The following is a 21,430-nucleotide window of genomic DNA, read 5'->3' as shown; positions in this document are numbered from 1 at the left end:
TTGTATATTTTTCGCATGTTCATGGAGTGGTGGATTTTGACACCATCAGCTGCAAAAGTTAAACCGAAAACAGTGACTGTTTGTTTGCCTACGTATACGAGCATGTGCTTTCAGTTTAAATCGAATTCAATGTTGGGGGGTAACATCATATATCCTATTTAATTAATTTGGCAAAATTTCTATTATGTTATCGAATATGCGAAATTTTGAGAGATAATTAATTTGTTTGGTGGTTTTCAAGGAGGAATTGAAAGCATGCTTTAAGCAATGATAAATTTTTAGTAGCATTTATAAGGCATGTATAACTTAATTTACTGGTAAAACTGTAGATCGGAGTGCAGAGACTGGGTATCTCCAATCCCCAGACTGACAAAAATGTAAGCTTAAAGTGAATTCCGAAGATCGGTGTGGTGATGATATCTCGATTTGTGGGAGATGATGTCAATGATTGACATCAAAAACGTGGGTTGGGGTGTTCTCCCAAACACTTGGTCCGATAATTGAATATCAAATACGTTTCGTAGTCTTAAATAGCTTTCATTTGAGTCCCATATTGTCGTGGCTGGTTCATATGTATATATGGTAGGTTTTGGGCGTGGGGCGGGCCCCTTAGGTAACCCATCCGAAGTTTGGATACCAATCTTTTTTGTTTTTAGGTATCTTTAAGAGAGCACACAAAATTTCGCTTAAATCGCACAACTCGTTGGGCGTGGGGCGGGCCCCTTAGGTAACCCATCCGAAGTTTGGATACCAATCTTTTTTGTTTTTAGGTATCTTTAAGAGAGCACACAAAATTTCGCTTAAATCGCACAACTCGTCTCCGATATCTGGCGTTTCTAAAAATTATGGTAAGGGGAGGGTCCACCCCCCTTCAGACATCAAAAAATTGTGTAGTACCCTATTTTCATCACGGCATTATTTGGCACCATCTGTGAAAATTTCATAAAAATCGGTTCAGTCATTTTTGGGACTATAAGGAACACACAAACAAACATACAAACAAACAAACAAAATTGATTTTTATATATAAGACTAGCTGGATAGGGACCGCTCCACTATTTTATCTGAGATCTTTACTAATATGGTCAGGAAATAAATCCTGTTTGGGGGTCCTGGTACGCTCTTTCAGATATTTCGCCCCAATGTGGATATCATATTGGTGCTCTACTCACAAATACCTTTCATTTGAACCTTATATTGCTATGGTGAGTAAGCATGTCCCGAATGGGGATGTTTTTGGGGTTGAGGTGGACGAAAGTTTGGATGTTAGATTTGGCCCGAAAGTGGATATCAGATTCGTACTCTACTCCTAAAAGCCACATTTGAGCCAGACATTGCTTTAGTCGGTATATATATGTGGTTCAGGGGGAGTTTATGAGATGAGTCGTCCCTGAAACACTTGGCCATAAATCAGATATCGGATTTGAGCCCCTTTTTGCCATAATCAACAAATATATTCAGTTTGAGGGGTATGTAGGATTGGGCGGCCCCGCAACTTAGCCCTGAAAAAATATCAGCATCGTGCTCTACTGTTAAAATCCTTTTATTTGAGTCGCAATTGCAATTGGGATGAGAGTACCCCAAACAATTGGCCCAAAATTGGATATCAAATTCGTTTTCTACTATCAAATACCTATTATTTGAGCCCCTTATTGCCATAGTAGGCAAACATGACCAGTTTAAAGGGAGTTTAGGGGGCGGACCCTGAAATAATATCAGCATCGTGCTAAAACACGATTTTGTTTGAGCCCCATAATGTCAAGCATTTCGAAAGTGGCGATCAAGATATTCAGGGCTTCGGGTCTCGTTCAGATCCACGCTAATTGCGCTCACATTTGTCCTCTGACACATCCTTTCATTTGAATACAATATATTCTCGGTCGTCCTACATAACAGTTGGTGTTGTTATTGGGGGGAGAGGGTCGGTCCCCCCGACGCTAAGACCCAAAAGACAAATAATTTAAGTCCTTTAATGGTGAGATCTACCTTTCCAGCTGAACTGCATGAATTACACGTCATATTGAAGCGTATTAGGTTGGTGGGTCAGTCCCCGACTCTGTCCCAAAAGTGGAAATCAGCTTCGTAGTCAACACTCAAAGACCTTTCATTTTATACCCATTTTGTTACGTTTGTCATTCATGCCCGTTTTGGGGGTATTTGGGGTTGGAGATACCTTGGAACAAATTCTTATAACATATGCGTACTCAACATCCAAACACGTTTCATGTGATACACAAATTGTTTAAATCAGTAAATATGCCCTGTTGAGGGGTTTTGGGGTGTTGGGGCGCCTCAGACACCAAGGAATAAATTTTTATATCAGTTTTCTACTATACTTTTAAATAGCTTTCATTTGATATCTATATTGTCCTAATCTTTAAGTATGTTCTGCGGGGGGTTTTAAGGGGTCCCTCAGGCACCAAGGAATACATTTCTATGTCGGGTTTGACTCTACTTTAAACACCTTTTATTTGATACCCATATTGCCCAAAGCGGTAAAAGTATCCGCTTTGGACAATATGGGGACTATTAGGATGACATTTTCATGCCAAATTCGTAGTCTACTCTTAAATACCTCTCTTTTATACCCATATTGTCCGAAGCGGAAAAAGTGTCCTGTTGGGTGGTATTTTTTGGTGTGGGGGACCCCCCCAAACACGAAGGGTGACATTTTAATGCCAAGTTCGTACTCTACAGTGTATAATCCCCACTGTCTGGGATATCGGGCATTATATCAAGGATACTACAGTGCCCGTATACGCCGCATGACCAAAAGGCAGTGGTCGCAGCAAATTGTTTAGCCACGATGTCTAGAGGCATTAGATGTAGCACTAAACTCCATGCATCAGATGGTGTCGTCCTCAATGCGGCTGTGATGCACAAACAAGCCATCCGTGGAACCGGTAAAGTATATATAAGTGCCGTCCACCAGACCACAACACCATATAGCAATATAGTTCTGACAACTGCAGTATATACCCAATGCATGACACGCGGTCTAAACCACCAACTTTTGGCAATGGCATTCTTGAAGATGTATAGGGCAAGAGTTGCCTTCCTTGCCCTTCCAAAATGTTGGATTTGAAGTTAAATATTCTGTCCAGCAACACATCCCAGTATTTTGCACTTTCTGTAAATGGGTTGGATTTATTTCCTTAATTACAAATCGTTAGACTGCAACTTATAATATATTCGATAAGCAGCTCACCGCTTTAACTTCTCACAATGAGCGTCTTCTTTCCTGCAAAAGCGGCTTTAACAAGCAACTAAAGGTTTGCAGGCGGCATATCTGAAACGTGTGCCCTATATAGGGAAAATAATGAGACTTATTTATACTAACGCTGGTTGCTGCTGAATCTTCAATGCTTAGTGACAGGTTCGTGTCTGCCATTCCCCGTACCCTTGAGAAGTTTTAATCCCGGAATTCTTAGTCCACGAACCAATCCTCCACCCACACATGGTTCCTGGATAGGAACCACTTCAAAACCTCCTGGCATCAGAAGGACCTTTAGTGCCGCCGAAGCGGCCTTACAATATAAGGAATCTATAGGAGATTTCGAGGTGTGATAAATTTGTTATCAATTAAATCTATTGTATAGGTTATTTAAATGCATCACTTGAATGAGCTGATGTTGAAAATCTCCTTAAAAACCATGAAAAGGAAGGTAATGGAAGCTTTTTATACAAAAACAAGTAAAAGCGTGTTAAGTTCGTCCGGGCCGAATCTTATATACCCTCTACCATGGATCGCATTTGTCGAGTTATTTTCCCGTCATCTCTTCTTACGCAAAAAAGAATACAAGAAAAGATTTGTTCTGCTATTAGAGCGATATCAAGATATGGTCCGGTTTGGACCACAATTAAATTATATGTTGGAGACCTGTGTAAAATGTCAGCAAATTCGAACAAGAATTGCGCCCTTTAGGGGCTTAAAAAGTAAAATAGAGAGATCGATTTATATGGGAGCTGTATCGGGCTATAGACCGATTCAGACCATAATAAACACGTATGTTGATGGTCATGAGAGGATACGTCGTACCAAAATTTCAGGCAAATCGGAAAATAATTGCGACTTATAGAGGCTAAGGAAGTCAAGATCCTAGATCGGTTTATATGGCAGCTATATCAGGTTATATACCGATTTGAACCTTATTTGGCACAGTTGTGAAAGTCATAATAAAATACGTCATGCAAAATTTCAGCCACCTCGGATAGGAATTGCGCCCTCTAGAAGCTCAAGAAGTCAAGTCTCCAGATCTGTTTATATAACAGCTATATGAGGTTATGAAACGATTTGAACCATAATTGGCACAGTTGTTGGATATCATAACAAAACACGCTGTGCAAAATTTCATTCCAATCGGATACGAATTGCGCCCTCTAGGGGCTCAAGAAGTCAAGATCCAAGATCGGTTTATATGGCAGCTATATCAGGTTATGGACCGATTTCAACCATACTTGGAACAGTTGTTGGATATCATAACAAAACACGCTGTGCAAAATTTCATTCCAATCGGATACGAATTGCGCCCTCTAGGGGCTCAAGAAGTCAAGATCCAAGATCGGTTTATATGGCAGCTATACCAAAACATTGACCGATATGGCCCATTTACAATCCCAGCTGACCTACACTGATAAGAAGTATTTGTGCAAAATTTTACTCCTTTACTTCTTCGAAAGTTGGCGTGTTTTCGACAGACAGACGGATGGACGGACATGGCTAGATCGACATAAAATGTCACGACGATCAAGAATATATAAACTTTATGGGTTCTCAGACGAATATTTCTAGAAGTTACAAACAGAATGACGAAATTAGTATACCCTCATCCTTCGGGGGTGGGTATAAAAATCTTAAATGTACTTTAATTTCAATACGCACTTGTGTCGAATTTTGATTATTTGCGCTCTTTTAATAAACTTTACCTACGAAAAACTTTACCAAATCTCTCGATGTTGATTAATCTGTTTGTAATGACTTTCTGCTCTCCTTGGACCATAAATAACACTTAAAGTCAGTGCTTCCTACTCTGTTGCTCGCCTTCCACAACTCCCCTGATTCACCGCTCCCCAACCAACACAATGCTGCACATCAATCATTTGGCCATCATGTGATATGGTCGTAATCATTTAAGTTTTCTTCGTTTTCATTCTTCTATTGGATTGCGATAGTTGTTGTTGTTGTTGTTTTCCTTTGGTTGGCCATTTTCAAATTGATCAATAAATCAAATGACATTTGAGATTTTGCTCCTTTTGACGTTTCCATGGTCCATTATATATGGCCGGTGGTCAATCCAGCTCGTTGCTCCAACATTACTACTTTGTTATCGCATCAAGATAGGGTCACTTTTACGGTTTCATTATAACAACCGACAACAATTTATCGCTGTCACCACCCAGACATTGAAAAGTGGACACGAAAACAACAAAAAAAAAATGTCATTCGATTTTTGTTTGTTCACTGCTAACGCACAAAAACTTATGGGGAAATCTTTTAAATTTTTCGAGGACATTCTCAGAGTAGAAGGTATTGTATGTTTGCTCCTGCCCTTGTGTCTGTGTGAATCTATAGGGAGTTGCTTTAAGAAAACTTTGCGAAGTTCATTGTTTTTTTTACCTTTTAACGACTCCTTAGAAACTTTGAATGGACATTAGAAAATCAATTAGTAAATGGCAAAAAAATGTGAATGTACACAATTTGAAGTCGTATCTGCTTTAAATTTATGGATGAAACCAAATAAACCAAATCGGGGTTTAAAAACGTTTTGGACTTGGAGATATAGTGGAATGTGCCCCATCTATGAGCGTACTGAAAAGAGATGACATTATGTAGACCAATACCTACTAACGCCTCAGTGGTTTGATGGAATGCGATGAAGAAAATGTGTAACATAAGGATAATACAATGGGTTCAAAAAACATGGCGAGGCGATGAGGACCACGCGCACTAGGGCCAGGTTACTATTCTATTCTATACTTAGGCAGCCAATATGGTTATGAGTCGGCCTAGCCTTGGATTGACGGAAATCTGATATTGACATCTAGTAGTTGAAGCTATACTTAAGACTGACCATTATAAGGCCGCTGCAGTGCCACTAAAGGTCCACCTGATGGCGTGGGGATTTGATGTGGTTCTTATCCAGGAACCATGGGTGTGTGAAGGAATGGTTCGTGGACTAATAATTCCGGGATTTAAACTACTAAAGGATACGGGAAATGGGAGACACAGAGCCTGTATTCTTGCAAAGAGTAGTCTAAATGTTTTTCTTCTTCCGTCGCTAAGTACTGAAGATTCAGTAGTAGCCAGCCTTGAAATAAACAAGGCTAATTACTGGCTGGCTTCCCAATATATGGCACACAATTCAGAGATGTCGCCTTCAAACCTTAAGTCGCTGGTTGAAGCTGCTTCTGTAGGGAAGAAAAGCCTCATTGTAGGTAGTGATGCTAATGCACATCACCAGATTTGGGAAAGTTCGGATGTCAACGAAAGGGGTGAGCTGCTTATTGAATGTATAACAAGTTGCAATCTGGCGATTTGTAGTAAAGGGGATAAACCGACCTTTATTACGAGGAACAGGCAGGGGGTACTAGATATTGCCTTTGTATCGGAAGATATAAGTGGAAGAAAATGGGACTGGGATTTGTTGAATGACCATAGTTTCTCTAATCCTCGTTATATTAATGTCAGCCTTGAAGAAAATACTGCAGTAGTGGTCCATCGGCTAAACAGAATAAAGGCGGACTGGGATATATTTCGGCACAAGTTCTGCACATTTATCCCTCTAGACCAGAGGAGGAGGTGGCAACTGCGCAGGATATAGACATAATGGTCAAGTGGATAACGAAGGCCCTGAATGACTCGCTTGTGTCAGCATGTTCTAGTGCCAAGCCTAGGGGCAAACAGGAACCGCTATGGTGAATCCCAGAGCTGGCTGGTCTAAGGAAGGACTGCAGAAAACTCTTCAACAGAGCAAAAGCCACAAATGAACCACACGTTTGGGACATCTATAAGGCGGAGCTAAGAAAATATAAGGACGAGTTGAGAAAGGCTCAGAACTAATCCTGGGTGGAATTCTGCAGCTCCGTGGAGGATACATCTGAGGACTGTAGGCTAAAGAAGATTTTGTCCTCGAGACCTATTACTTTACTTTAATTGGCTACGACAGAATATTTGTTCCACTAGCCGAACGTAGAATAGCGTTCCAAGCGCCTCGATCTTCTGCGCTCATTCTAAAATCTCTGACACCAAGTTTCGAGGTGTCTTCGAGGTCTTCCCGGTTTGCGTGTACCACCGTGTTTGCCTTCAAAAGACTTCTTCTATCGTCGTCATACAGCTAGTGGTTCATACGTCACCTATATTCTCCGTTAACGCAAACTGGTCCATATATTTTACGAAGAATCTTTCTCTCAAATACTCCAAGCACTGCCTCATCTGCTTTCACAAGTACCCATGTCTCAGAACCATATAACAGCACGGGTAGTATCAGTGTCTTGTATAGTGTAATCTACGTCTGTCGAGAGGTGGCCTTGTTTCTAAACTGCTTACTTAGTCCAAAGTAGCATTTGTTTGCCTGCATTATTCTTCGCTTAATCTCAAAACTGATGTCTTTCGTTTCGGTTACGGCGGTGTCGAGGTAGATAAAGTTACTGACTGTCTCAAAGTTATGGTTCCCAACCATCCATTTCGTCTTATCTCCATTTACTGCCAGATCCATTTTCACTGACTCTCTTTCGATTCTTTCAAAGGCTGCAGTTACTACTTCCGGTGACCGACATATGATATCGATGTCGTCGGCATAGGCGAGTAGCATGAGTTCTCTTGTGATTAGTGTGCCATATCTATTCATCTTCTCCAGCAGGATGTTAAAGAGATCATACAATAGGCTGTCCCCTTGTCTGAAACCTCGTTTGGTATTAAATGGTTCGGACAGATTCTTTCCTATTCTTACTGAGGAACGCGTATCAGCAAGTGTCATCCTGCAGAGTCTTATAAATTTTGCAGGGATAACAAACTCAGACATGGCTTGAAATTCCTTTGAACGTAAAGCAGTATCGAAGGCGGCTTTGTAGTGAACGAAGACATGGTAGGTGTTGAATTGTCCTTCTCGTGTCTTTTACAGGATTTGGCGCAGTGTGAATATCTGGTCTAGGGTGGATTTACCAGGTCTAAAGCCGCATTGATAGGGCCCAATTATCTCATTGACTTTAGGTTTCAATCTTTCAATCTTTCAGCACGCTCCAGAGTATCTTGTATGCGGAGAAGAAGACTTATTCCTCTGTAGTTGGCACATTCCGTCTTGTCTTCTTTCTTGTGTACGGGACATAGTTACTGAGGTTCCAATCATCGGGTAAGCGATCTTCTAGCCACATTGCGCAGATAAGCTGATGCATTCGCCTTATCAGCGTGTCGCCTCCGGTCTTAAATAGTTCAGCGGGAAACCCGTCGGCCTTGTTGTTCTTTAGTCGGGTCACTGCTACGTGGACCTCATTCTGACTAGGAGGTAAACATTCTATACCATCATCAGGGATTGGTTCTGCGGCACGCTCTTCGCCGCCAACATCGGACACTAACAGTTGGATAAAATGTTCGTTCCATATCCTCAACATGTTATCTGTGTCAGTTACCAGATTTCATTCTTTGTCTCTGCAGGAGGATGTGCCTGCACCAAAGCCATCGGTTTGATGTTTAATTCTTTGGTAGAATTTCCAGACTTCATTCTGACTCCTGTACATCTCAATTCGCTCACACTCACATCTTTCCATTTCCTTTTTCTTTCTGTGGAATAGACGTTTCTCCTCTCTCCTTTTCTTCCTCTAACTCTCCTTTATCTGGCGCGTTGCTACTGATTGCAGGGTTGCTCTATATGCCGCATTCTTGGTTTCAGTAGCATCTCGATACTCTTGGTCGTACAATGGGTACCTCGAGACCTATTACGGTAGGGTATATTCAGAAGTCAGAGAATGTATGGTCAATGTCTAGCGAGGAAACACTTGATCTACTCGTTGATACACATTTCCCGGAAAATTCTCCAACGGACAACGTAGCGCCAGAAGAGGTTGTCATTGGTATGCATTCAACGGAGGATATTAAGGAAATTGTTTCTGAGCCCAAAATCCTTTGGGTGATAAGAAGTTTTGACACCTTTAAGTCGCCAGGCCCTGATGATGTATCACCGGTTGAATTACAAGTTGTGTGTGATAGACTGGTTCCTTGGCTTAGGGAGATATACTCTGCTTGTATCAGAATGTCATATGGATGGATGGAGGGACACAAAGGTCATTTCTGTTCCGAAAGCAGGAAAGCCTCAACATATGAAGGCGAACAATTTTCGTCCTATTAGTTTGGCATCCTTTATGCTGAAGACTCTTGAGAGGTTGATAGAAACAAACGATAGGGCAAGGATCCCTGGAAATTGCCTGTCTCGGCAGCAGCATGCACTTAGTAAAGGCAAGTCCACCGAAACAGCCCGACTACATAGTGTTCTCTCTCTGTCAAGAAATTTATAAAGGTAGCCTTTCTTGACATTCAAGGTGCTTTCAATAATGCAAAACCGACGTCAATCATGAAGGAGTTGGAGTTTCAAGCATTAACTCTACCATAAAAAAGTTTATTAATAACTTACTCACTAAAAGGTTCATTAAGGCTGGCTTGGGATCTGTGGATCTAAAAAAATGGGGGAGCAGAGGAACGCCTAAAGCTGGTGTACTGTCTCCTCTACTTTGGAATATAGACATTAACAAATATTGGGTTGCCCAAAAAGTAATTGCGGATTTTTTAAAAGAAAGTAAATGCATTTTTAATAAAACTTAGAATGAACTTTAATCAAATATACTTTTTTTACACTTTTTTTCTAAAGTAAGCTAAAAGTAACAGCTGATAACTGAAAGAAGAAAGAATGCAATTACAGAGTCACAAGCTGTGAAAAAATTTGTCAACGCCGACTATATGAAAAATCCGCAATTACTTTTTGGGCAACCCAATATTATTCTCTTTGGAAGAAAAATATGTAAAATGGTCGCGTATTCTGATGACGTGCAATTGCGGTGAGAGGAAAATTTCCCAGCAAGAAGCTTTGCGTGCATCAGCGAAGTGGGCTACCAAAAGTGGGGTACCGAAAGTGCGCTACCGAAAGTGGTGTAGATATAAATCCGTGCAAGACAGAATTAGTTCTTTTCAGCAGGAGATACAAGTTGCCCGCAGTGGAATCTGTCTCCTTGGGAGGAGAGAATGTTGCATTTACAGAAAACTCAAAACACCTGGGTGTTTTGCTGGACAGGAAATTGAACTTCAAATTCAACATTTTGGAAAGGGCAAGAAAGGCAACTCTTGCCATATACGCCTGCAAGAAAGCCATTGGCAAAAGTTGGGGGTTTAGACGGCGCGTCATATATTGGGTAAACGTATAGTGCAGTTTTCAGACCTTTAAAGCTATATGGTATTGTGGTTTGGTGGACTGCGCTTCAAATGTCCACCTACAGTTCAATACTCAACCGGATGCTACGAATGACTTGTTTGGCTAGATCGACTTAAAATGTTACGACGATCAAGAATATATATACTTTATGGGGTCTTAGACGCATATTTCGAGGAGTTACAAACAGAATGACGAAATTAGTATACCCCCCATCTTATGGTGGAGGGTATAAAAATCTGTTTTATTGGGGAAGTACTATATTTAAAGTAACTGGGAAACACCGTATTGCAGAGATAAGCATGTCCCCCTATGATACTGAACGCCTGCGTTCGAATCCTCGCTAGACCATCATAAAATGTTCAGCAGCTGGCGACATTTGTGAGATACTTTGCCATGTAAAAACTTCTCCTCGAAAGAGGTGTCGCACTGCGGCACGCCGTTCGGACTCGGTTATAAAGGGGAGGCCCCTTATCATTGAGCTTAAACTTGAATCGGACAGCACTCGGTGATATGTGAGAGGTTTGCCCCTGTTCCTTAATGGAATGCTCATGGGAAAATTTGCATTGAAACATTTCCCTCCACGGTTCAACGTTAGTCGTCAATTTGCCACTGTAAGTACAACACAGAAACGACCTTTGTACTCAAACAATACTGCCGATCAATAACAAAGCTTGCGAAACTGACAGAGAGAAGCAATTTTCTCCTAACATGCAGAAAGTCAAATGTAACACCAACACACTTACACAATCAAACAAAGAACATCACCAACTTATTCCGACTGACAACAACAAAAACAGAAACAGAGAAGATACTCGCAAAACTAAACTCAAAGCTACTCAATGTAGAAATAAGAGAAACGCACATACATATAAAACAAACAAAACAAGGGATAGCAAAGATAGAGGGAGATATAAGCAATACACTGAACGAAACGGAACTCTCAATTTTCAAGAATGGACAATGGGATAGATATAAGAATATAAAAACTAGGACAAAGGAAATACACTCAGCGAAATTAAATAAAATAAGATCGGATAAATTCTCGAAACATAATCTACGGTTCAATGACAATTGGTTTGTCAATAAAACAGAAGTAACATTTCCGACAGAGTGTAAATGGCTACTATCTATGGGGTCAAAATTTGCACTCCCAGTCAACAAAGACAATTTTTCACCAGTTCCACTTATCGCGGACATTGAACAGTGGGTGCAGAATATAGATGACGTCCGGGAGAAAGAAACAGCTAGGTCCAAAATAGCTAATAGAATTACGAATTTTAAGCGAAGCATGAGAAATGATGACAGAGAGAAATTCATATTAGGAATCTATGAAGAAACAAAGGAGATAATTGATGCAAACAGAGACACGATTATGGTCACAACTGCAGACAAGGGGAACAAAACAGTAGTCATGTCAAAGAAGGAATATCACCAGAAGATGAACCAATTACTTGCGGATAAAACAACCTATAGACCAATCGACGTGGATCCTACGGAGAAACTCCAAAAAGTTAACAATAAAATTATCATGGAACTATTCAAAAGTAAACATATAACAAAATGGGAAAAAACTAAATTAGACAGCATTTCACCGCAATCGCCAGAACTATACGGACTGCCGAAAATTCATAAGGATGGCACTCCCCTCCGGCCTATATCTTCGTCAATGAACGTCCCCTGCTATGCTCTTTCGAAACACATTGGAAACATACTAAAAACTATAATTTCGACGGAATACAATGTTAAAAACTCTCTAGAACTGAAACAACAACTCGGATCTATCACTTTGGATAAAGATGACATTATCGTCTCCTTCGACGTGGTATCGTTATTTACTAACATACCGATATATCTAGCCATTAAGAAAATTATGGATAAATGGGATACACTTCGGGTTAATACCACCATTCCAAGACAGACATTCCTCAAAATTCTCAATTTCTGCCTGAAAGATAACAATTACTTCACGTATGCTGGAAAACTTTACCAACAAACTTATGGTATGCCAATGGGGAACCCACTCTCACCAACGATTGCGGATATTGTACTTGACACCCTTTTGGACGACGTAATGGACGAACTGCAGAGTATGAACATAACGGTAAAATTTATAGTGAAGTATGTAGACGACCTGTTCGCGGTGATAAACAAAAAAGATGAAACAACGATAATGAAATTAATGAACGCGTATCACAACAAATTAAAATTTACGATAGAAAAGGAAACTCGTGCAGAGTTACCGTTCCTGGATATGAAGATAATAAGAAATGGAAATACGTTAATAACAAACTGGTACGCGAAACCAACAGCATCGGGAAGAATGATTAATTATAACTCTACGCAACCACACAGCACGAAAATTAATACGGCCAAGAACTTCATCCACAAAGTTCTACTGTTAAGCGATGAACGTTTCAAAGCAGACAACATAAATAAAATACAACAAATTTTAAAACAGAACAATTATCCAATGGCATTAATAAATAATTTAATTCGCGACGTCACCAACGGATCCAAACGACCCCATGAAGAAAAAGCATCAACGACGAAAAAATTTTACAGTGTACCGTACATCCCTAAGCTTACCGACCGCGCATCTTTGGGAAATATCATACTTGACGAAAACTCAACAACAGCATATAAATCAAACAAAACTCTAAACCAAATATTCAGGAAAAAAGGAACAACAACCAAAACAGACAAACTCAAACTAAGCAACGTCGTATACGAAATTACGTGTGATGGAGATCAACAAGAAAAATGCAACAAAAAATATGTGGGAACCACCAGACGCACACTAGGCACTAGGTTGGCTGAGCACGAAGCCGACATAAGAAAAGGGAGACAATCGACAGCACTAGCACAACATATAAAAGAGAGCGGACATGCGGCAAACTTTAAGACAGTAAGAGTACTTGACAGAGAGAAAATAGAGAACAAGCGATACACATTAGAGAGCCTACGGATTCAACAAATACTTAAAGAGTCGATAAACACCAAAGAAGACAAAGACAACACTAAGCTGCAGTATTCCATTGCAATAACTTGAAAACGACTGTTCTGTGATATTAGTAATAAGTTTAGACTTTATATACTTCCCTCAAAGTGCAATTATTTATATTATTATATTTTCTGTGTCGTGGTGTCCAGTTTTTATAGTAATATAAGTAATTCAACGAAGATGTAAAATTAATCGTAAGTCTAAATGGAAAAACTAAGCAATACAAAACATATACTTTATACAAGAATACTTTAAACAGGAACTTCAATAAATTCTGTCCTGATGAAGTTGGAAAAAATAACCAACGAAACGTCGAGAGAAAAAATGAAAACGATTTGTTTTATTTAAAAAAATCCTCAACCTGACCAAAAAAGCCCATCAACAAAACAAAAAAACATTAAATATTCACATTGGTCATCAAAAACACAAAAACAAAATATTTCATTCGGAGGGCCTGCCGATACATACAGAAAATGCAACAAACACTGTCTACAACGAACAACAACATCAACATGAACAACTTCTTTCAACACACAAAATGTAAGTACAACACAGAAACGACCTTTGTACTCAAACAATACTGCCGATCAATAACAAAGCTTGCGAAACTGACAGAGAGAAGCAATTTTCTCCTAACATGCAGAAAGTCAAATGTAACACCAACACACTTACACAATCAAACAAAGAACATCACCAACTTATTCCGACTGACAACAACAAAAACAGAAACAGAGAAGATACTCGCAAAACTAAACTCAAAGCTACTCAATGTAGAAATAAGAGAAACGCACATACATATAAAACAAACAAAACAAGGGATAGCAAAGATAGAGGGAGATATAAGCAATACACTGAACGAAACGGAACTCTCAATTTTCAAGAATGGACAATGGGATAGATATAAGAATATAAAAACTAGGACAAAGGAAATACACTCAGCGAAATTAAATAAAATAAGATCGGATAAATTCTCGAAACATAATCTACGGTTCAATGACAATTGGTTTGTCAATAAAACAGAAGTAACATTTCCGACAGAGTGTAAATGGCTACTATCTATGGGGTCAAAATTTGCACTCCCAGTCAACAAAGACAATTTTTCACCAGTTCCACTTATCGCGGACATTGAACAGTGGGTGCAGAATATAGATGACGTCCGGGAGAAAGAAACAGCTAGGTCCAAAATAGCTAATAGAATTACGAATTTTAAGCGAAGCATGAGAAATGATGACAGAGAGAAATTCATATTAGGAATCTATGAAGAAACAAAGGAGATAATTGATGCAAACAGAGACACGATTATGGTCACAACTGCAGACAAGGGGAACAAAACAGTAGTCATGTCAAAGAAGGAATATCACCAGAAGATGAACCAATTACTTGCGGATAAAACAACCTATAGACCAATCGACGTGGATCCTACGGAGAAACTCCAAAAAGTTAACAATAAAATTATCATGGAACTATTCAAAAGTAAACATATAACAAAATGGGAAAAAACTAAATTAGACAGCATTTCACCGCAATCGCCAGAACTATACGGACTGCCGAAAATTCATAAGGATGGCACTCCCCTCCGGCCTATATCTTCGTCAATGAACGTCCCCTGCTATGCTCTTTCGAAACACATTGGAAACATACTAAAAACTATAATTTCGACGGAATACAATGTTAAAAACTCTCTAGAACTGAAACAACAACTCGGATCTATCACTTTGGATAAAGATGACATTATCGTCTCCTTCGACGTGGTATCGTTATTTACTAACATACCGATATATCTAGCCATTAAGAAAATTATGGATAAATGGGATACACTTCGGGTTAATACCACCATTCCAAGACAGACATTCCTCAAAATTCTCAATTTCTGCCTGAAAGATAACAATTACTTCACGTATGCTGGAAAACTTTACCAACAAACTTATGGTATGCCAATGGGGAACCCACTCTCACCAACGATTGCGGATATTGTACTTGACACCCTTTTGGACGACGTAATGGACGAACTGCAGAGTATGAACATAACGGTAAAATTTATAGTGAAGTATGTAGACGACCTGTTCGCGGTGATAAACAAAAAAGATGAAACAACGATAATGAAATTAATGAACGCGTATCACAACAAATTAAAATTTACGATAGAAAAGGAAACTCGTGCAGAGTTACCGTTCCTGGATATGAAGATAATAAGAAATGGAAATACGTTAATAACAAACTGGTACGCGAAACCAACAGCATCGGGAAGAATGATTAATTATAACTCTACGCAACCACACAGCACGAAAATTAATACGGCCAAGAACTTCATCCACAAAGTTCTACTGTTAAGCGATGAACGTTTCAAAGCAGACAACATAAATAAAATACAACAAATTTTAAAACAGAACAATTATCCAATGGCATTAATAAATAATTTAATTCGCGACGTCACCAACGGATCCAAACGACCCCATGAAGAAAAAGCATCAACGACGAAAAAATTTTACAGTGTACCGTACATCCCTAAGCTTACCGACCGCGCATCTTTGGGAAATATCATACTTGACGAAAACTCAACAACAGCATATAAATCAAACAAAACTCTAAACCAAATATTCAGGAAAAAAGGAACAACAACCAAAACAGACAAACTCAAACTAAGCAACGTCGTATACGAAATTACGTGTGATGGAGATCAACAAGAAAAATGCAACAAAAAATATGTGGGAACCACCAGACGCACACTAGGCACTAGGTTGGCTGAGCACGAAGCCGACATAAGAAAAGGGAGACAATCGACAGCACTAGCACAACATATAAAAGAGAGCGGACATGCGGCAAACTTTAAGACAGTAAGAGTACTTGACAGAGAGAAAATAGAGAACAAGCGATACACATTAGAGAGCCTACGGATTCAACAAATACTTAAAGAGTCGATAAACACCAAAGAAGACAAAGACAACACTAAGCTGCAGTATTCCATTGCAATAACTTGAAAACGACTGTTCTGTGATATTAGTAATAAGTTTAGACTTTATATACTTCCCTCAAAGTGCAATTATTTATATTATTATATTTTCTGTGTCGTGGTGTCCAGTTTTTATAGTAATATAAGTAATTCAACGAAGATGTAAAATTAATCGTAAGTCTAAATGGAAAAACTAAGCAATACAAAACATATACTTTATACAAGAATACTTTAAACAGGAACTTCAATAAATTCTGTCCTGATGAAGTTGGAAAAAATAACCAACGAAACGTCGAGAGAAAAAATGAAAACGATTTGTTTTATTTAAAAAAATCCTCAACCTGACCAAAAAAGCCCATCAACAAAACAAAAAAACGAAAAATTGAATCGTTTATTTTTTTTATCTCATTATTTATTTTTATTTGTATCTTCCATTTGGCAAAGAGTGTGGGCGTGTGATCGCAGAGAGACGTACTCTCAAAATATATTTTTTTTATACCTTCCACCATAGGATGGGGGTATACTAATTTCGTCATTCTGTTTGTAACACCTTAAAATATGCGTCTGAGACCCCATAAAGTATTGGGTTGCCCAAAAAGTAATTGTCGGCAATATAGTAGTAATATAGTCGGCGTTGACAAATTTTTTCAACGGCTTGTGACTCTGTAATTGCATTCTTTCTTCTGTCAGTTATCAGCTGTTACTTTTAGCCTGCTTTAGAAAACGAGTGCGCGAAATTTTGTTTACATTTGTTTGTTTGGCTTCAATTTTAATATGGAACCCACAAAGGAGTATTTTCGTCATATTTTACTTATTTTTATTATTTCCGTAAAGGAAAAAACGCGGAGCAGGTTGCTAAAAAGTTACGAGATGTGTATGGTGATAAAGCCTTAAAAGGAAGACAGTGTCAAAATTGGTTTCGCAAATTCCGTTCTGGAGATTTTTCACTTAAAGTTGAGCCACGTTCAGGTCGGCCAAATGAAGTTGATGATGACCAAATCAAAGCATTAATCGAATTGGATCGTCATGTAACTGAGCGTGAGATAGGAGAGAAGTTAAATATACCAAAATCAACCGTTCATTATCACATAAAAAGTCTTGGACTTGTGAAAAAGCTTGATATTTGGCTACCACATGTATTGAAAGAAATTCATTTAACAAACCGAATCAACGCTTGTGATATGCACCTTAAACGCAATGAATTCGATCCGTTTTTAAAACGAATCATAACTGGAGATGAAAAATGGATTGTTTACAACAACGTTAGTCGAAAACGATCATGGTCCAAACATGATGAACCAGCTCAAACCACTTCAAAGGCTGATATCCACCAAAAGAAGGTTATGCTGTCTGTTTGGTGGGATTGGAAGGGTGTGGTATATTTTGAGCTGCTTCCAAGGAACCAAACGATTAATTCGGATGTTTACTGTCAACAATTGGACAAATTGAATACAGCCATCAAGGAGAAGCGACCAGAATTGGTCAATCGTAAAGGTGTCATATTCCACCAGGACAACGCTAGACCGCACACATCTTTTGTCACTCGCCAAAAACTGAGTGAGCTTGGCTGGGAACTTTTGATGCATCCACCATATAGCCCTGACCTTGCACCATCAGACTACCATTTATTTCGATCTTTGCAGAACTCCTTAAATGGTAAAACTTTCAGTAATGATGAGGCTATAAAATCGCACTTGGTTCAGTTTTTTGCAGCTAAAGGCCAGATGTTCTATGAGCGTGGAATACTAAATTTGCCAGGAAGATGGCAAAAGGTTATCGAACAAAATGGCAATTATATATTTGATTAAAGTTCATTCTAAGTTTCATTAAAAATGCATTTACTTTCTTTTAAAAAATCCGCAATTACTTTTTAGGCAACCCAATATACAATATATATTATTGATCGTCATGACATTTTAGGTCAAACTCGCCATGTCCGTCCGTCCTTCCGTCTGTCCGTCCGTCTGTCTGTCGAAAGCACGCTAACTTTCGAAGAGTAATGCTAGGCGCTTGAAATTTTTCACAAATACTTTTGTGTAGGTCGGTTGGGATTGTAAATGGGCCAAATCGGTCCTTGTTTTGATATAACTGCCATATAAACCGATCTTGGGTCTTGACTTCTTAAGCTTCTAGAGGGCGCAATTATCGTCCGATTCGGCTGTTATATTGCACGTGGTATTTCGGTATCACTTCCAACAGCTTCGCTAAGTATGGTCGAAATCGGGCTACAACCTGGTATAGCTGGCATATAAATCGATCTTGGATCTTGATTTCATGAGCCGCTAGAGGGCGCATTTTTATCCGATTTGGCTGAAATTTTGCGTGAGGTGCTTTATTATGACTTCCAACAACTGCGCTTAGTATGGCGCAAATCGGTGCATAACCTAATATAGCTGCCATATAAACCGATCTGGGATCTTGACTTCTTGACCCTCTAGAGTGCTCAATTCTAATCCGACTTGGCTGAAATTGTACTACTGCTTCTGCCATGACCTTCAATATATGTGTCCAATATGGTAAGAATCGATCAGTAGCTTGATACAGCTCCCATATAAACCGATCTCCCGATTTTGCTTCTAGAACCCTAAAAGGCGTAATTCTTATCCGAATGGACTGAAATATTATACAATGACTTCTGCAATGTTCAGCATTCAATTCATCTATGGTCCGAAACGGACTATAACTTTATATAGCTCCAATAGCAAAACAGTTCTTATTCAATATTCCTTGTTTGCCTAAAAAGAGATACCGCGCATAGAACTCGACAAATGCGACCCATGGTGGAGGGTATAGAAGATTCGGCCTGGCCGTACTTAGCACGCTCTCACTTCTTTATTTACCATTTCACAAGTTTTGTTTCATAACCAAAATTTTCTCAACGATAACGTGTACTTGTATTTTATTCGAAATTACTTCATATGTCATATAAGATGTCACTTAAAGCTGCCTACATTTAAGGCACTCTACTATCTTGTCCACTCTGAACAAATCAAAGCAATCCCTATGTAGTTCCATAATTGAGCAAAATTTATTATATTTTGATTGTATGAAATTGGTTGTCAAATAAACATCCTGGTAAGAGGGGAAGTGCAAAACCAGCGATATATGTGATGTTGTTAAACAAATTACAGGGGGTGCAAGTGTGATTTGTCACACTTATCACCCCACCCTCGCATTACTTGATGTTCGCCTTGGCTGATCCATCCATCCTCCACTCCAACTATATGTATGTGCCCGCATCCTTCATACTCTAGACAGGTTGATTAATGAGCCTCTATGTTTTTAACGTTTTGTCAACAAGGATACCTCATGTATCCTTATGGCTCCTTTTACTCCCTGCACAATATCATGTTAGAGTATGGATTAGTAATGATTGTTTTTTATTCAGCACATTCATGTGTGCATGTGTACGTGGGGATATGTTTGTTGTGATATCCTAGATCACAAGCCATGTTTACATATCCATATGTGTGCGTGAGCTTTTGGGTGGGGTAGACACTTTTACACATATGCATGCTCACATATGTCCTTGCGCGCGCTTTTAGATGAAAGTGATGATTCCACAATGTCAACATGCGATTTTGTTTGGTTTTCGCTAAGTAAAGCAATTTTTCACCAAAATAACGTAAAAACAATCAAATCCTCTTGAAACAAAGTTCTTTTTTTCAACTTTTTTGTTGCTTAACTTGGGCGGAAAGACAAAGGCACTTAATTTGCTTTTAGACATGTATTTGTCTTTAAGTCCTAAATGGAAAACTGTGGGAAAACATGTGCCAGAATTCGGAAAATGGAAATTTGGTTTGGAAATTTAACCAAAGTCTGATCTAAAGCGAAAATCTTATCAAAATTGTGTCTAACGACAACATTTTGCGAAAACTGTGTCGAAAGACAATATTTCAATTAAATTTTATACAAAGATTTTACAAGATACGCTGAGGAGGAAACTAAACTTAAATATCAAGGGAGTTCTAACAAAATTAAATGTTTTGCGAAATTACACCGAAGCCAGTAATCGGCTTGTTGTGCACTCTAAAAACTATAAAGTTACCTCTAAAAAGAAAATTTTAAGTTAGGAATTCCGTGCTACTTACAAAATCCTGAATTGTTTTCAAAACCACTCCCCTAAGTTGGTTCATGTCTGATGTTATGTCTCCACCTAAGTTCCGGTATCTGTTGGACGCGAAAGCCGGACAATAACAAATGCTCCAACGTCTCATAATCTTCCCCGCATGTCCTATACATGCTATCACTTGCCGCACATAAGTGAGCTCGTAGTCCTATGCGTCCCGTTATGATACCAATAGCTATATTGACCTTCTTCTTGCTACCTTTCAGTAATAGCCTCGTCTTTTCACGATCTGGATCCCCTCATAGGATTTTCGTCGTCCTTCCGACCGTTTCGCTGTTCCACAATGTTGCACGCGCATTCGTCGCCCACTCTCTTAACTCGGACTGCATCGACCCGAAAGGCTTCGGGTTAACCAAGTTTATTGACGGCAGTCCTCTGGCCTTCACCGCCAAATCGTCTGCCCTTTCATTTCCCCTTACTCCGTTATGGCCCGGTACCCAAACTATGCGGATTTTGCCATCCTCAGAGAAGGCGTTAATCTCCATCTTAAACTGCAAGACTGTTCGTGACCTTACCGTCCTGGTTGTTATTGCCCTTATGGCAATTTTACTGTCGATGAAGATGTACACACTCGACGTCCTCGCGTTAAGCCCACACCACTCCACGCATTCCGTGATCGCCCAGATCTCCGCCTGCAGGACCGTATAATGGTCAGGCAGTCTAAAACAGATCTCAGTCCTTGGGTTCTCAATGTAAACCCCCATGCCCACTCTGCCCTCTAGCTTTGATCCATCCGTGTTCCGTCAATCCAAGACTGTGCCGATGGCAGCAGTGCCTCGCACTCGACTTCAAGGTTCATCTCAGGTATCCGTTCGAAAACCTCTTCCGTTCCTTCCAGGTTTCCTATCGTCGCCTAGATTATACCGCGATGGCATCCGCTGCTCCCATCCTCCACCCATTCTCCCACCACCTTAAGTTTTATAGCCGCAGTGGCT

At 39.5% G+C, this 21,430-nt stretch overlaps 2 protein-coding genes across 2 annotated transcripts; both read left to right on the top strand.

The window, feature by feature from the left end:
* The first annotated feature begins 11,703 nt into the window (after nucleotides 1-11,703).
* LOC131997963 (uncharacterized) lies at nucleotides 11,704-13,464 on the top strand. The gene has a single exon (XM_059369882.1). The coding sequence runs from the start codon at nucleotides 11,704-11,706 to the stop codon at nucleotides 13,462-13,464; it is 1,761 nt and encodes a 586-aa protein (XP_059225865.1).
* Nucleotides 13,465-14,633: 1,169 nt separating this feature from the next.
* Nucleotides 14,634-16,394, top strand: LOC131997962 (uncharacterized). The gene has a single exon (XM_059369881.1). The coding sequence runs from the start codon at nucleotides 14,634-14,636 to the stop codon at nucleotides 16,392-16,394; it is 1,761 nt and encodes a 586-aa protein (XP_059225864.1).
* The last annotated feature ends 5,036 nt before the right edge of the window (nucleotides 16,395-21,430 follow it).

This window comes from Stomoxys calcitrans, chromosome 5 (assembly GCF_963082655.1).
Source record: "Stomoxys calcitrans chromosome 5, idStoCalc2.1, whole genome shotgun sequence".
NCBI lineage: Eukaryota > Metazoa > Arthropoda > Insecta > Diptera > Muscidae > Stomoxys > Stomoxys calcitrans.
The sequence above is the reverse complement of the archived record's forward strand: the minus strand, read 5'-3'. Positions and strand labels throughout refer to the sequence as shown.